Source organism: Anoplophora glabripennis, unplaced genomic scaffold (assembly GCF_000390285.2).
Source record: "Anoplophora glabripennis isolate ALB-LARVAE unplaced genomic scaffold, Agla_2.0 scaffold41, whole genome shotgun sequence".
NCBI classification, from domain to species: Eukaryota; Metazoa; Arthropoda; class Insecta; order Coleoptera; family Cerambycidae; genus Anoplophora; species Anoplophora glabripennis.
In genome coordinates, this window is record NW_019416901.1 from 1,469,911 (window position 1) to 1,487,184 (window position 17,274).

Consider the following 17,274-nt stretch of genomic DNA (forward strand, 5'->3'; position numbering starts at 1 on the left):
TATAGTTTCCGAGAAAAAAATTATTGAAGTTATAGTACATTCAACGACTACATAGCTGGACAACTGTAGTCTCTAGCGTCATTCGCAATACGCGTGGAGAGCCACGTGGCCTCAGCGACTCCGAATACTGAAATCCGCTTTTGCAATCGTCGCTGCGAGAGTGTTTACCTGTTATCTGTGGTGTTTGCAATATTTTTTTAGTAGTTAGTGTCAAAAATGGTTTGTGTGTATAGCAACTCGGAGTTGATGGATATCGTTTTAATTTATGGTGAAGCATTTGTGTTATGGTGAAGCAAGACAACATTTGTGTTAGTTCGTAGAAAGTGAGTAAGACGGACCGAAATGTATAACATTTTTTATGTAAAATTTCGTTTTTTCGATTGGTGCAGCTAATTTTTTTTTAGAAAATTACATTTTTGTATATATTTTGCAAAAACTGTAATTTTGCAACTAATTTGTTAAATAAATAATTTAGCTTACACTCTACAGTTGGTAACTTTTTATATGTTGTTTATGACAACTTTACAAAGCGAAAAATAAAAAGTTCTCTTTCCGTAATATTCGCGAAGTCAAAATCTATCTTGATTCCACTAACAGTGTATTACGTTTTTAATGCAGAAAGAAACAATTCTAAACCGACTTAATATATTTTTAAAATTTATAGTGGCAAAATATCTAAAAAATAGAGAGACAATAAATTTGTGAAGTTACTCACTGATTTGCGGTTGTGGCATAACGGGAAGAACCGGACTGACACAGGAGGCTTGATTAAACACAACCGTGGGCGGGGGAACGTTACATTCCTTATCGCCCCACCTGCTTTTTCGTTTCCTTTTTTTCTCGGACCCTTCGCATGATTCTTCCTGAAAAAAGGACAGTATTTCGCGTTACCCGACAATAAAAATCGTGTTTTGCTTTTTCCGTACCTCCTGTTTAATCTCAGTTTTCACCATCACCCTGTCGGTTTCTTCTAACGCCATTTCGGGTTCGTATATATCCTCGGGTTTTGCAATGAATTCTTTGGTTTCCGCCATTCTCTTATCCTCTACCTCTTTCTTAAATTGCTGGACGAGCCCGTGATACTGTCGATAAGCCGCCGATTCTTTATGAAATAGGAACCTATGAACATTCGAAAACCGTTCCAAAAATTAATCCGGTAAAAATTTTACGGTTTATTTTATTGAGATCAAGTCCCTTTTCTAAATAAGGCAGGCTTTGCTTTTATCATATATTTTTCAAATTTTGTTTCAAATTTTGTACAAAAAAAATGAGAAGCTCCAATTGGGGGTTATGAAATTTAACTAGTACGGATGGAGTTTTGAATTAATACTAATTTACTTTTTTGCTACAGATTCTAAAGGCCAAAATTTTAAAAACCCTTTTAAAATAATTTTTTGTCAACTGTGATGCTTTAAACATATTTTGACCGCAATAATCTGTAGTAGCCTTATGTACAGGGAAAATTGAAACACCCTGCCATGCACATTAAAAAAATTATTATTTATTTTGACTTGTACTTTTTTTTCCATCTGAATTAGTTACCAAAAAAAGTTTGTAGAGTTTTAAAACGATACCGACTCATTTACAAAACAATACAAACTTCGTTTTTGCGGTTTTCTTGCTCTAGAAATAGTTTTTAACAAATCCAAATACGCTTTTACCAACTACGACAAAACCGTTTGTCTCGGGAACTTTTTAAACTGTTATCTACCTCTAGAGCGTACAGATGCTGTGGTATCTTAAAAATCGGAAACTTTATTAATAAAAGCAGTGCCTCTTTTACTAGTTTTACTTGATAGCCTTGGACTTAATCTGATTTTATATATGTCGCAGTCTATCCCTGCATACCACAAACTGGGATCTTGGTTTTTTCGTTGTCTAACGATGTCCTCGATACCCTGCCCACACTCGGCCACCATGCGTCCCAGGGACGCCATCGCCTCGTAATCTGGGGAACCTGGGGGGAAAACTTCACAACACATCACTAAAAAGCCCTGTACAAGCACAGGGATGACTCGAGGGCTTTTCCACAAGAAGAAAATCAAACGACTGATGCGCCACGCCTTTACCTGCCCTCACAACCCGATAATTCGATCATTGGGCAAAGCAAAAAATATTTTAAAATAACGTTACTTTCTTTAATTTTTTAATTTAGTCGGACATGTTAAAAAATTATAATTTTTAGTATACATACAGGAACACAATGGCATGTTGAAAAAGAAGGAACCTACAAAGTATTTTAATTGTCAACACTTCTCAATGCCTACTGGCAGAGAGTGACCTGCTAATCTGTAGGTACGATGAAAGCACGAATAGTGCCGCTGTTTCCTGTAATATCTTTATGTAGCTTAAACGGGGACAAAGTTGCATAATCAGGGAAACGACTATGCCCCCAAAAAATCAAGGCTAACAACTCAAGTTTTCGAAATATTTGAAAAAAAAACGAAATTTTGGAAATCCGTTCTTGTTTCATTTCAGCCTTGTTTGAGGCGATATTGAAAAAAGAAGAATACTTTCTCATGGCCACTTTTTGCCCTCTATCGATTGGCGTAATCAATTTTTATATGTAACGTTTCGTTTCTCCAAGACCATCATCAACTTAATTTTTTTAAATATGACGCTAACAAATTTTATTACATTTTTTGCAAACCTTCATGACCCCCAATACTGTACTGCCTTGGCCCGAACCAGATTCAGACGTTTTGTCTCGAAAAATTCATCTTCAGTGTATACGTTCCAAATTTATCCAAATTTTTTATTTAGACTTCTTTGTTTATTGAATTATCGTACACTGCAAGTGTCGTTAGACCCTGTGAAATCCATCTAGTTATTTAAACTATTACCACCACACATTAAAATAAAACATTATTAGAGTTTTATTCCCGTGTCCATAGTAATTTCTAGGCTTCTCGGGTGTTCAAAATTCAAACAAATTCCGATCTATTTTTTCCTGGATATTCATACAAATACATCTTTCGCAGTTGCCGTTACAGAAATATTTAAATTCTGATAATATTACGCTGACCTTCATTTTCAACCTTTGCCAAAATGAAAATGCTTTTGAACGTTTACTGAAATTTTTTAAAGAATAATATTCAGTTGGCGTTTCGGTTGTTCATATGCATTTTTAAGAATTAATTTGTCATAATAAAATTTAAATTGAAATAATGTTTTAATTTTGTAAAGCATGGTGGTAATAGTTTAAATAACTAGATGGATGTCACAGGGTCTAACGACACTTATAGTGTGTGATAATTCAATAAACAAAGAAATCTAAATAAAAAATTTAGATAAATTTGGAACGTAATACACTGAAGATGAATTTTTCGAAACAAACCGTCTGAATCTAAAAAAATTAAGTTGATGATGGTACTGGAGAGACGAAACGTCACATATAAAAATTGATTACACCATTCGATATAGGGCAAAAAGTTGCCATACCTCAAACAAGGCTGAAATGAAACAAAAATGGATTTCCAAAAAATCGGTTGTTTTTAAATGTTTCGAAAACTAATCATGTTAGCCTTGATTTTTTCGAGGCAAAATGTTGGTCCCCTGATTTTGCAACCTTGCCCCTATTTAATCTACTTCATATCTTTTACCGTTTCCGAAATAGCTGTGGTGATAAGCCAACTTGTAACGGCCTGTATAAAAAAACAAGTTTATCAGGTAAAGCTCCTTCATTTTTGACATGTTTTTGTGTTACACCTTGTATTTGCATATAATAAAAAAGAGACAGTGAAACTAACACAATTCACGACGGTAATAATTAAAATTAAACGTATTATTATTATTGAGTTTAATTTTCTTCGAAATAAAGCCGAAATGTTCGTATTGGAATTGTAAGTCATCCCTGTTTATGATAAAAAAATATTTTACTGTGAGTCTGCACGGAGAGCCTAAAAATGTGCCTGAAATTTTTAGTTGTGACAGGGAATATCTGTTATTAGTAGAAACAATGTTTTCGAATCGTATAAAAAAAAATACAGAAATAATGCCGCCAATATTACAACTCGATTTATAAGGGTACTTAAATATTACATGTTACTTTTTTAAAAAGTTGTTTATTTTACTTAAAGCAGCTCTTTCGCTCTGATCGAGAGTATAATTTTGAAAAATATGTATAGAAAATAGAGTTGCAGTTTCCAATTTTATTTAATTTTAATTTTTTTCATTAAAATTGTTCATGAAAACAAACAAACCAAAAATTTTAATATTTCAATAAAAAAAATTTCACATTAAAAATTATGAAAACATAAACGTTGCCATTTTTTTTTTAACCAAATTTACCCCCATTACATTTACCTTCACAAAAAACCAATAAAACACAACAATTACCTGCATTCAAGTCCTTAAAGCCGACATTACTCAGCAGCTGCACGTTGGTTGGAGGCGGCACGTTCATCGGAGGCATCTGACTTGTCAGGGAGGGTGGCTGAGTAACGAAAGCAGGCGGAGGATTTTGCAAACCATTCGCTGAACTCTGAACGTGCATGGCGGGAGGAGGGCAATTTATGTTTACGCCAACTCCCATCCCAGGCGGCGGTAAAATAGGTTGTGCCATCAACGAGGGAATTGTATTTGCTATCGTGGGTGTGGTGGACACTTGCACGACTCCCACAGGCAAAGCGACAGTAACCGAGGAAAAAGTGGCTTGCGTCTGCAAGATCTGATTAGACGGAGCAGGTTGGATGTTTTGCAAGGCCTGAATCTGACTGGGTGGTGGAACGGTATGCACCAAAATACTTTGGGTGCTTGTGGCGGCCAAAGTAGGTTGCGCTATGGCTTGCGAAGGCGGCATCAGATTCGGAGGTAAGCAAGTTATAGCATTTAATCCCTGATTTTCTGTTATTTGGGGAGGCGGTATGGACTTATTCGGAGGGGGGATATTTTTAATAAAATCAGGATCTGACATGTTTTTATCTTCGTTAGGAGGGGGAATCGCTAGTAAATCCAAAGGTTTTGGGTTAGGGATTTCATTCAACTGAATCGAACTAGGTGTGGGAATGTTCTGAACTTGTATAGGTGCGGGATGAGGGATGTTTAGTGTGTTTATCGGTTCCGGTTGCGGAATATTCTGAACTTGAATAGGGTTCGGTGGCGGGATAGAAGCCAATTCGACAGTCGGTAAAACGGGAGGCGGCACTGGCAAGGCCGGTGGGGCCGAGACGGCAGAAATAGGAATATTAGTCGTAACTAGAGATGGTGGTAAAGTAACCGTAGTTAAAATCGGATTCTGCAGAGGCGTAGACACCAATACATTCTGAGCAGGAGGAATGGGGGTTAAAACTAACGTATTGCTGATCTGTTCCTGTACGATTTGAGGGGGAGGGACATTTAAAAGCACTGGAGGGGCCGTTATGACGGTTTCGCTGACAGCGGTTTGTTGTGGTATGCTAGGATAAGCAATTGTAGATACTATGTTCTTTAACAGTGGTTGGCCAGTAACATTTTGAGGGGTTACAGGTTGAGCCTCGAAGTTTTGAGTCATGGAGGTACTGAAAGAAGTGTTTATAGTGATTTTGGGTTCAAAATTTGGGACTTTATCAGAAGAGAAACGAGAAACACGTTTCTGGAGTTTAGGTGAAGGTGAGCGACGGCGGGGTGTCCATCTATTCGATTTGCCTCTTTCTTCACTGAAACATAAATACTTACATTAATCCAGCATCTTACTTTTTTTTAAGCTTATATCATACTTATAACTTTTATCACCATGATCTCTAAACTTGTTGAATGATTTTAATTTTGCGTCAAATTTCTTAGCATCCTTCAATTGCTTGAACTGATCGAGAAATGTACCATCATTAGAAAATATGTTTTTGACATCTTTTTGAGACGTCGGGCTGAAATGCATTACCACATTAATATAAAGCAGCTCTATTTGTACATTTCTACATGTTTCACAAACCTTTTTATAGAATCTTTATTTTTTGACATTTCATTTTTCGATTTACTATTATTATCTACTTTGGCTGTTTTTTCTTTCTCTTTAGCTTCCAGTTTTGCTTGAATTTCGCGTTTCTTCTGCTCAATGACTTTTTCTTGATGGGACATTTGAGCAAATCGATCATTCCTTGTAATTTTTGGTTGAAAAGGATCCAACACAGGTCTTTTCGACATTTCGATATGTTACGTTTGCTAATACTATAAAAAGTGATACTACTTATTTACTACATCACGCGATATTATATCACATAATTTCAATTAATTAGAATTAGAACTAATCAAGAAAAAATATTTTCTGTTCTCGATGACAATCGAAATAACAGCGCCATTTTAAAATTAAGCACTTTCCACAATTTCCATTCGTTTTGGCTTAAGAGCAATAAGGTTATTTCAAATGTGCAGATCAACATACCACTGGTACTGCAACTGCATAGTGCATATTTAATATTTTTTAATTATTTGGCCCTTATAGTATATACAATAATAAAATTCTAAATTAGGTTACATTTAGAAGAAGTTCAAAAGTTTAGGTGATTAGTGCGGAGTGAATTTGGACCAAGAGACACATAATTTCAGCCTCAGGCCACAGATAATCTTAATTTTTTGGCAAGTTCATTGAAAAAGCTTATAGACACTTTGCTACGATTTTTTCTATTTACCGTACTCCTTTCAAATATCTAATGCGAATTTGCGAATACGTGAAATTCAGCTGTAAGCACTTTTTAAAAAATGGACTTTATTTGGTGAACAATCCACAGCCGATAGGTGCTCACATTTTCAAGGTCATTTGACAAAGGAACGTAGTTATCTCTGTATTCTATATTCTACGCTAACCGTAAAAAGCAGAAGAAGAGTTATTAATTGAGGTTATATTCAACTCAAATCAGTAAAACAGGTTTGTGAAAAAAAAGGATAAAACGGTTAAGCGTAAAAATGTCTGTGTGGAAAAAAGCAGCCAAAGCGCATCAAAAGACTCATAGAGAACGGCACCAACCGGAAGAGAGGAAACATTTGGGTATTTTAGAAAAGAAAAAGGATTACGTCTTACGAGCAAAAGATTACAATGAAAAGAAGGCTACGTTGAAGCTTTTACGCAAAAGAGCTTTAAATAAGAACCCTGACGAATTTTACCACCACATGATAAACTCGAAAACTGAAAATGGAACGCATTTTGAGAAAGAAACCGAACCTGAAGATACACCAGCACAAATTCAGCTGATGCGAACTCAAGATTTAAAGTATATAACTACAAAACGCACACAAGAACTTAAGAAAATTGAGAAATTACAGGCGCAGTTATCCCTTTCTAGTGTTGAATTGCAACCCAAGAATAAACATATATTTTTTGATAAAAGGAAGAAAGAAGAATCAGAACAAAGAAAATTGCAGTTTCTAGCAGAGAAAGAGTTGCCGGATATAGATGTTGATACATTAGTTAAATCAGCACAGAAAAGCAAAAATCTTTATAAAGAACTAGGAAACAGAATAAATAGGGAACGAGAATTATCAATAATACAACAAAAAATTGAAATTTCTAAGGCTGTAGAGAATAAAAAGAGCATTCTACCCCCTAAAAAAGTCAAGAAAGGTACCAAGGATCGTGCTCCAGTGTATGTGTGGAAATACGAAAGAAAAAAGTAAAATACTTATTCAAGTTTTATGTTTTAAAAATGTTAATTTAAATGTTGTGTTAATACAGAATCATCTTTTTCCACTTCAGTAATTAAAATCTTTCCTATAACGTCATCAAATTTGGCTCCATCTATGCCTTTGGGTTCAGCAACTTTTATGTTTAAGTCGTTAGCATGTAACTGATGGCCTTTGGGTAAATCTCTAGTGTACACTAACGTTTTCCCCAGTTTTTCATAACACGGCAGTTCAGAATTTTGCATGACCTTTATGGGCCTACCCATAGCCGCCTCAAGGGTCCTGATTTTCTCGACCATTTCTTTAAATTCATGTGGTTCCAAGGAACATTTGTGATCAGATCCTTTTTGACCCTTGTTTAGAGTTATGTGTTTCTCAACAATCTGTAAGAATTGAAAATTAAAGGCTGATCAGTCGGTCGATAAATGCAAGAATTTAATTCGTGTTACCTTGCAACCCATGGCCACAGCTGCGACCGTGATATGTGTGCCTAACTCATGCCCCGAATAACCAATAGCTACATCTGGAAATTCTTCTTTAAATAAATTGATGACCTGTAAATTTATGTCCTCGTAAGGTGTTGGGTAAGCAGATACACAATGTAGTAGAGCAAAGTTTTTGTGATATTTCGACACGATTTTATAAATTTTTCTAACTGCTTCTATTGTTTGCATACCTAGAAATGTTTTTTTTAACATTGTTATCAAAATACTTTATACTATAAAAAATTACCTGTGGATATGATCAGCGGGATATCAGTTTTTGCTGCTTTTTCTATAAGCAAATAATTATTAGCATCGCCCGAACCGATTTTTATAAACGGCACATTAATTTCGGCCAAAAACTTTAAGGAATGTGCATCCATAGCGGAAGCTGCGAAAATAATATCGAGCTCGTTAGCATACTTTTGTAGAATAATAAATTCTGTTTCGCTGAATTCTAAAAAAGCTTTGTGCTCTCCGTAAGTTTCACCAAAAGAATTTGGAGACACATATGGCCTCTCTAATGCTCTCGCATTAAATTTTTCTTCTAGATCGGTTTTTTGGAATTTCACACAGTCTGCGCCACAATTCTAGAAGCCAATGAACAAGTCAGTGTTAAATTACTCATTAAATTAACTAAAACAGATTTTTAGCTATAAAATTCGTATATATTTCATTTAATAAAGAAAATATTTTATAGATACAGAAGAATAAGTAAATAAAAAGAAGATTGTAGTGAAATTCGCTCACCTTCGCGACTTCTATTAATTTTTTTGCGGTGTTAATGTCCCCTTGGTGATTTTGCCCTATTTCAGCAATAATAAAAGTTTGTTGATCGAAATTTGCAGGTAAACATAGCTCTTTGAATTTAAACATTTTAAAATGTAGTCAAGCTCTACCTCAAGTTGAAGGCTGTAACAAAGAAGCTATTACTGAACGTAAATTATTTAATAAGCCTGAGGCAAGTGGCGGTGTTTTTTGTGAGCTTATCTAAGTAAATATTAAACATAATAGCTTCCCGTTTTAATCATGTGCTCTAAATTAAATTTGGTCTGTGCATATTGTGCAGTTAAGAGTTGATTTAAAAACTGCAAATCTACATCAACTTACGACTTATCTTAGGTATCGATCAAGGCGGCTAATTAAAATAACGTCATTTAAATTTATAGTTCAATTTAGAATTTAGGACTACTTTTTGCGTACTTATATGTCTGCTGGACGACTCATCGATACATTTTTATCAACGGTCGTGATCGTGAACAGAAATGGGTATGGCCATGGATTCATGGAATAAAACTAGATGAACCAATTCTGGTAGTATGCCGATTGGTTTAATAACGGTATTTGGAATTATTAACGGGAACTTTTGGAATTTTCAATTAATTTATAGAGAACAATTTGCTGACTACATTCAGTTACAGAAAACAAACGACGAAATATTTCATTTGAATATACAGGGTGATTCATTGATACTGATACACCACTTAAGGGAAGATTATTGCTGTTTTCTTTTACTCATGATTTCGGAATCATAACGCATTATGATCCGAAATCTAGCAATCTGATTGGTTTCCATCGGATCGTAACACGTTATGATTCCGAAATCATGAGTAAAAGAAAAGGGCTTATACTGACGTCAAATTATGACAATTTAACTAAATATGTCTTATTTGAAATGTTGCTATTCGATTATAAAAAATATAATGGATTCAAACGGAAATTCCTTGCCGCACTTTCTTTCTGTATTCAATTATTGATGAATCGATGATATTTGATATACTTATTGATGACTGACATTTTTATTGTTAATCATTGGTATCAAATTTATCTCAATAACTGTGAATTCTTGAATAAGTTATGTACATATATATACTTCTAGTTTATCTGTGGGTTGTGGAAATTAGTGATAATAATTTTAAAGCCGCCTTTATTCATGAATAACTGAATCGCACCGTTATATAAAAAAATAAAGTGAGATGCCCAATGGGCTCTATTTTTAACACTCCATTCCTCCTTATTAATCTGGGAAATTGTTCACACTCGGGTGTAAACATAAACATATGAGAAATGCCTTCTTATAATAAATTTTCTGAGGCTATATCGAATTTCAAATCCTAGTAACTTATTTTGGCAATGTTGGCAACAACAAAAAAATAAGCGCAACCGCATTTGGCGGTTCAACTTGACTTTTTTTTTTTATAGATGTAGTAGTTGAGGAATGAGAAACTGTCATTGTTTTTTTCATATAATTGCCTAAAAAGGTCATAAGCCCGATTTGTCCAAAATAAAAAGTTATCATGGTAAGGCGATAAGCAGTGATCCCCTTAACGTTATTTGTCCTTAAATAACGGAATGTTCTTTTCTAACCTAAACTGTGGTGTTTTTTGTAGATATTTTAGTAAAGAGTGAATATATTTTGTGTATACTAAGGAGATTTGCCTGTTACAATAAAATTGTTACTGATAATAAAGTCACTGCTTAGCTATTCACCTGAAAGAATGGAGCTGGACTCGCAAATTATGGCAGCTAATAATATTAACATGTTCCATGAAACCATGTTCTTCGATATACTTTCTCAGAACGGTTATTCAGTGAATCAGTATAACAGCTCGGAAAAAGATGACTTGAACACGATAAATAATAAAGTAAATAACTGTAAGCCCGATTGTGTGAATAATGTAGAGATGATTAACCAAAACGTTACCCAGCTGGTTAAGTTGCCATTAAACATGATGCCTCCACCACCTCACAAAATCGTCAATTATAATAATAATAATAACGTTATAAAGAGGTACCAACCTAGAGACAATACGAGACAGAGAGATAGTTATAGACCTATATCTCCAAAGGGGTATGATAGTGACGAGAGTTGCACCACTTACTCTTCTAGGGGCACTCCACCTGACAGTTACGGTAAGTAAAATTATTAATTTTCCGTTACAAATATGCATTTTTGAAAGCAGGTTTCGATATTCTTCTTGCACGTGTCTGACTTGTGTTTAAGGGGTAAGATTTAACAATTCAAGAAATGGAATGAATAGATTAAGTGACCAAACTATCATGTTTGGTAAATACAGTCAGAGTTCGCCCAACGTTTTTCATTCTAATATTCAGTACTCGTCTAGCGCACAACACAATAGTCATAGTAATGGAAATTTCAACAAAAATAGGTAACGTTGTTGTGTGATGTCCTCTTTATATATTTTTTTTTTTACATCTAATTATTATAGAAATAGACAATACTTTTATGCATGTCACATTTTTTTTTAATTCTAACAGAATTGATTTATATTGTTTGGGATGTTGTTTTGTAATCCATTTGCACAATTTTATTTGAAACCAAGCTATTTTTCTAACTGAAAAGGTCTTAACATGAGAAAACTAACTCGATAGACATGTCAGTCGCATGAAGAAAAATTCCAATAATTTCGTAATAATTATCATGAGCAGGTGTAGTGAGTGGATTACATGTTTGTGTGAGAATAAGTTTTTATTTAATTGTGGGTACATTTACGTATTAATACAGTAATTTAGTTTATTTAAATTTTCTCTTTTTATATTTTATCAATTATCAATTAATGCCAAACAAAACAGGCAATATTACATATGGAATTAAAATACAATTAAATTACTTAATCATATAACAATTATAACATATCTATTAAAGGAATTAAAATAACAACAATTTTAATTATAACAAGGACAATTTGTCCAATTCAATTAAGTATAAAATTATACATATATTAAAATTTATTCATCTTGTAAGAATTCTTTTTCTACATCTGTTAATTTCCATTGATGTTCAACGATTTCCAAAGCTTCCCACTCAGCCTTAAATGGTACTTTGGGATCAGCGGGCATAACCGATGCTGCCCCCGTCATTTGCATTTGTTCCTGCATCTGTCTGCTTTGATCCGCTGCATTATTCTCACCCAAAACCAAAGTGTAAATGCTCCTTAATCCAAAAACGTTCAAGAAATACCAAGACGCCGACGATACCCAACTAGCATCTAAATGAGACAACTCGATCCCCCTTTGAAGCATAGATTTAAATCGCAAAGTCAAAGGGAAGGGTACCTTTGTGGTGATAAATCCAGAGAACATCCAATTTATCCAACCCCCTATGATTATCATGGGCAATACGTTTGTTAAATTGCCTTTCAGCATGTCCGTCATCATTGATGGATCTGTCATCATGTTCTGAGTGACCGGAGGACGTTTTTGCATCAAATATCCATCTTCTTTATTAAAGGCTTGTCTCCTTATCAAAAAGGAATTTTTCGGGATATACCCAGAGTTTTCACGCAGAGCCCTTGCTCTTAATATTAGCTGAGAATCTGCTAGTTGTTGTATCTCCACCTTCTTTTGACTAGACAGTAAAATCGATACGTAATGTCTTAAGATCCCCACCAAGAACGTTATTATCACTATCGGTAAGAACACCCAAAATCTTATTTGAGGATCTACTATCAAATCTGCAGTCATTTTGAAGCAAGTTCTTGTTATCAGATCTAACCTCAATTAGTATTCTACAGTAACGGTACTTTTCGGATTTCAATTATTCCATAGTGTTATGTTGTATGTACTATTGTTTTGCACTGTAATTAAATTGTTAAAATCTGCTACAAGCTAAAAAAACTTATAATGAATAATCAATACTGTCAGCTTCTGTCAAATTGTCGGACGTCAAAATTTGACGTTCGACAAGAAGAACTCTTCTTCCTCTTCTACAAAGATCAACATGTTATAAGTGTTGTTATACAGAAAGACTACTAGCGGAAACAATCGGACCAATTCTACTAACCACTATTTAAATAGCTAATTTTTAAAGTGAATAATTATTTAGATATTTTGCAAACAATAGCGGCAGTAACAACACAGCGCGCCAGAAACATAATCATCACTCGTACAATGGCCACAACAAGAACGGAATGGACATTATGGTCAGGCGAGCTCACGGATTAGTGGAAAGGTTCAAGTCCCGATCCGAACTGATGAGAATTAATCCCAACCCACCTGAATTGTTGAATGGCGGACCCTGGGACCAATTAAATCAGGCCATTTGGGACGTGTTTAGTAGTAAGGCTCAGAAAGAGAAAACTTACGAGTGTAAGATTAGCCTGTGGAAAAATATTTTTTTGTACATAAGGGTAAGTTAAATAAAGGAGATTTTATGTATTAATTGTTTTCTAATGAATTTGTAAGATCTGTTTTTAAGTAAAAATTATGTATTTTTAAAGTGTACAAAAATGCTATTGATTTGTGTCAAGGCAAACAATCCAATTTTGGTATTGATGAAAATAAAGCAACCAAGAGATGGCACTGTTCTCACTCGAAAATCATAAATTTGAATATCGGGAACGTGTTTTGCATGTCACATTCCTCTGTTACTGTATTTTATATTCTTTGATTGATTTATTATTTTTCTCTCCTTTGACTTGTACAGTTAAAAAATATATTGACTAAGAAATATAATAAGAAATACAAAACTAAATGTTATCCCTACAAAAGTGACTTTAAATTAACATAATAGATGTCACTACTTCTGTTATTTTGGCGAATATATTAACGGTGGTACTTAATTTTCTTTTTTAGAAGTGTTTAAGTAGTTATGGACTCTTTATGGTTGGGTCGACCATGTCGGGCTTTGGATTAGAGAGCAGTGACATAGATATGTGTTTGTTAACGAAACCCTGCACTAACGATCCCAGACTAGACTCTTTGCATCACTTGAATTCCATTAGACACCTCTTGATAAAATATGGTAATTTTTTTTGTAAAATCGTTAAAATCAACAATGCATCGAGAAAGTGTTGTAGGTTTAACGGATGTCCCAGAACTTATTTTAGCAAAGGTGCCGATCCTAAAATTCAAGGACAAAGAAACCGGTTTCGAGATCGACCTTAACTGTAACAATTCCGTGGGAATACGTAACACCCATCTCCTGCATTCTTACGCCCGTCTAGACTGGAGGGTCCGCCCCTTAGTCATCATCGTGAAGCTCTGGGCGCAAGCCAACCACATCAACGATGCAAAAAACATGACAGTTTCCAGTTATTCTTGGGCGCTTATGGTTATACATTACTTACAATGTGAGTTAATTGAATTAAAAAGTACGTTCACTATATTCCTCGTTTCTTAGGTGGCGTAACACCACCCGTATTGCCTTGCCTACACGGCCTAGTACCGGAAAAGTTCAATTCGGACAACGTTAACCACACCATGGATGTTCAAGAGGAAATAGCCAGCATAAAAAACTTCAAGTCGGACAACAGGATATGCTTGGGAGAGCTACTGATCGGGTTCTTTCAGTATTACTCGATGTTCAACTACAATCAGTACGCCATCTCTGTCCGTGCCGGCTGCAGGCTGCCCATCGACGAATGTCGCTACACGAAGGCCCCCAAGAACGATCCCCACCAGTGGAAGTACCTGTGCATCGAGGAGCCTTTTGATTTCACGAACACGGCTAGATCGGTGTTTGACGTGGAAACTTTCAGGCACATAAAAGAAATTATATCCTGTTCGTATCAGGAGCTGCTCAGAACTAAAATGCTTAATAACATTCTGCCGGTGAGCTTGAATCAGAACCAAAGATGATGTAGTGCAATAACGGTAAGTGAATGGGAGGATTCTTACTTTTAGGTTAAACGGCGGATGAACGTACATTCCATCTAGAATAAGGAGCATATACAAAATATAAAACAACTTTTTATACACTCTTTATTAGTATAAGTGGTTTTTAATATTTTTTTATTACATGGTCTCGAAATAGAAAATGGGGAATGCCCGCGATGGTATATTTAGGTTGGATGGAAGAATCGTTGTAGTTTGTGTTCGTTCTTTTTGTGTTCAGATTGACCATGGCATTTTGTTCGTTTGTGCGTTTCTCATGCATTAACATCCCACCACCTTCATCGGTTATCGTTGATGTAAACGTTTCAGGATTTTGCTCCTTGGAAGTCCTTTAGCTCTTACACTTATTCTCGTAAATTAAAATTTGAGGGTATCGGACATGTTAGTACATGAGAAATTAAAATTATGTACAATAAATAAACGTGGCTGCATAATTTAATTTGTACGGATGTGTACTGAATATTTTTTTTTCAAGTGCGGTACACTGAGCGAATAATTTGCAATTATTTAAGCGATACTTTAATTAATACGGTTCCTGCGATGCAGCCATAGAAAAATACGAAGTATATATTAAAATAAGAAATCCAATATTTTTGTAATTTTTTTTCATTGAGCTTGTAAATGAGAATGTGGTCAGTTTTCTCTATTTTAATATGTATATGAATAACACAAAAAAATACAAAAATTGGGAAAAATGGCAACGTCGAAACATTTATAAAAACTCGCTGTTGCCGAAAAAACAGTATTAGTTAGATTAATTGTTTTGTCCGAGTTTCGTTTGTAAGTATAAGCTACGATAGTACGCTTAACTTTACGGGTCCATCGGGATTCGTAAAAATGTAAATGATACATATCACGTAATGGGTGTAACGCCCGATAATAATTGAACATATAGCAACGATATAGAACGTTAATTGTTTTTGTTAAAATGAAGATCATATAATTAAATTGTCGTTGCATGTTTTGTGAGTGGTAGTGTATACAATTTCTTGGTGTTTTCTCTTTAATAATTATTACCAGCGAACTTTATATTTTCAAGTTGTTTTTAATGGAAATTCTCACGAATTGATATTATTTATAGACATCTGATATTGTGATTTTAATATATATTTGATCTCATATAGGTGATGGGGCTCACGTTTTTGTCGCTGCGCTGCTGGAAGCAAAAAGATGTTCACGTTCACACAAATATTTTTGCATGCCAAGCGGCAAAAATCGTGGCCCTAAAACTCGCGTAAAATAATCACTACGTGCCAAAAAATAAAAAAAGTTATATAATTATAGTGTCTATTCTAAATCTATTGTAAATTATTAGACAATATTAAAGTCGAATACAATAATCGTAAACAATAAATAACTTATGAACATATATTATTGCGATTTTCTTTGTTGTTCTTTAGACTGCGGAAAAATACATTTTTTTCAGCACTGTTGAAACTCTTTCAGCGACAGTCTTTAAAAAGATGTAACACTTAAACGTTTCATACTTAAATTCATAGAGTAAGTTCAATTGTTCCGTTTCTCTTTTTGTAAGGCCGATGGAGTTTATTTTTTAATTCGACTCCGTCGGCTGTTTGTGAACATTGTAAAAATTTATTATTGAATAAAGTGAATAAATAAATCATTGTATTTCTCCAATAACATTTGCGTTTTCTTCCACCAAAGAAATAAATGTCTGTAGGAAAAAACTTGGGGTGAGTAACTGCAGGATTACGTTTAAGCTGTAGATAGGAAACCAGCAATACACTATAAATTTTTTATTACACAGTTTGTGTAAATATGAATTAATGCAGAAATAACAGACTTTCCCCCATTTTAACACAGATTTTCTTTAAAATGGAGTTGGTTTGAAACAAATTACTTTTTGATGTAAAGAAATTTGTAATTTATGATTCAAACTACAAATTTCTTTACAACAAAAAGTAATTTGAGTTTCAAAGTCCATTTTATAGAAAATAGATTAGAGTAAAGTATGTTATTTGTCCATTAATTTACATTTAGCCAAGCTGTGTAATAAAATCTATAAAAATGTATTGCTAGTTGTCTATTTTCTATAGAGCCCTCTTAAGCCCGCGGAACACATCTGTAAGTATTATCTATATCCAAATTCTGAAATCTCATTGGTCAGGGGTGTGACCGACCGTTCACCTTCATTGGTCCAAAGTTAAAATCGCTGACCAACCTCTAGAAAATTGTTCATTTACGACGCAATTTTTTTTTACATAGACCCTTATGGCGCAAAATATAAATATACAAGCAAAATCTTATATTTGCCAGTTTGGTTTCTGAATCCGTCGGATTCAGTATCTGAATTCGCCAGTGCAGTTCAGTTTTTGAGTCCAATTTAGTTTTAAGTTCAGTGTTCAAGTTTAGGTGCCTTCGCAGAGCCTGTCAGTCACAACGCTCTCGAATTATTTTTCCATCAACCTCTCAAATTCAGACACATTTTGCATGAATTTCTGGTTATCGCACCCGTATATTTTGTTTCCAAATTACATATTTCTGCGAAAATTATATAAATGGTTCATTATCAGTCACATATTTGTCTGATTATGCCCACTGA

General features: G+C 34.4%; 5 protein-coding genes across 9 annotated transcripts in view; 2 read left to right on the top strand and 3 right to left on the bottom strand.

Moving 5' to 3' along the window:
• LOC108917240 (arginine-glutamic acid dipeptide repeats protein) overlaps nucleotides 1–6,134 on the bottom strand; it is an 8,330-nt gene extending 2,196 nt beyond the window's left edge. For 2 of the 3 annotated variants that reach the window (XM_018723738.1, XM_018723740.1), the window contains exons 1-6: nucleotides 5,909–6,134; nucleotides 5,697–5,843; nucleotides 4,339–5,636; nucleotides 1,849–1,969; nucleotides 927–1,119; nucleotides 716–863 (exon numbers count right to left, since the gene is read on the bottom strand). In XM_018723738.1, the coding sequence (XP_018579254.1) occupies nucleotides 716–863; nucleotides 927–1,119; nucleotides 1,849–1,969; nucleotides 4,339–5,636; nucleotides 5,697–5,843; nucleotides 5,909–6,120 (2,119 nt within the window). In that variant the 5' untranslated portion in view covers nucleotides 6,121–6,134. The remainder of the gene's footprint in view (nucleotides 1–715; nucleotides 864–926; nucleotides 1,120–1,848; nucleotides 1,970–4,338; nucleotides 5,637–5,696; nucleotides 5,844–5,908) is intronic. The other variant, XM_018723739.1, reaches the window with a different exon arrangement.
• A 654-nt stretch (nucleotides 6,135–6,788) lies between these two features.
• Nucleotides 6,789–7,660, top strand: LOC108917232 (probable U3 small nucleolar RNA-associated protein 11). Its single transcript, XM_018723727.2, has one exon. It carries the CDS (start codon nucleotides 6,880–6,882, stop codon nucleotides 7,585–7,587), a length of 708 nt encoding a protein of 235 aa, XP_018579243.1. The 5' UTR covers nucleotides 6,789–6,879; the 3' UTR covers nucleotides 7,588–7,660.
• LOC108917229 (sialic acid synthase) lies at nucleotides 7,590–9,361 on the bottom strand. Of its 3 annotated transcripts, none has more exons than XM_018723724.1 (5): nucleotides 9,279–9,361; nucleotides 8,826–8,987; nucleotides 8,326–8,665; nucleotides 8,043–8,269; nucleotides 7,590–7,976 (listed from the first exon to the last, which is right to left on the bottom strand). In XM_018723724.1, exons 2-5 carry the CDS (start codon nucleotides 8,949–8,951, stop codon nucleotides 7,620–7,622), a joined length of 1,050 nt encoding a protein of 349 aa, XP_018579240.1. In that variant the 5' UTR covers nucleotides 8,952–8,987; nucleotides 9,279–9,361; the 3' UTR covers nucleotides 7,590–7,619. The 3 variants fall into 3 exon arrangements, with proteins under 3 accessions (XP_018579240.1, XP_018579241.1, XP_018579239.1); XM_018723725.2 differs by having other exon boundaries at nucleotides 8,148–8,269; nucleotides 9,186–9,335; XM_018723723.2 differs by having other exon boundaries at nucleotides 9,186–9,332.
• Nucleotides 9,362–10,521: 1,160 nt separating this feature from the next.
• Nucleotides 10,522–15,176, top strand: LOC108917228 (poly(A) RNA polymerase gld-2 homolog A-like). The gene is made up of 6 exons (XM_018723722.2): nucleotides 10,522–10,988; nucleotides 11,080–11,245; nucleotides 12,940–13,225; nucleotides 13,671–13,839; nucleotides 13,895–14,167; nucleotides 14,218–15,176. The coding sequence occupies exons 1-6, from the start codon at nucleotides 10,574–10,576 to the stop codon at nucleotides 14,673–14,675; spliced, it is 1,767 nt and encodes a 588-aa protein (XP_018579238.1). The 5' UTR covers nucleotides 10,522–10,573; the 3' UTR covers nucleotides 14,676–15,176.
• LOC108917231 (ER membrane protein complex subunit 3) lies at nucleotides 11,585–12,786 on the bottom strand. Its single transcript, XM_018723726.2, has one exon. It carries the CDS (start codon nucleotides 12,558–12,560, stop codon nucleotides 11,826–11,828), a length of 735 nt encoding a protein of 244 aa, XP_018579242.1. The 5' UTR covers nucleotides 12,561–12,786; the 3' UTR covers nucleotides 11,585–11,825.
• Nucleotides 15,177–17,274: the final 2,098 nt, after the last annotated feature.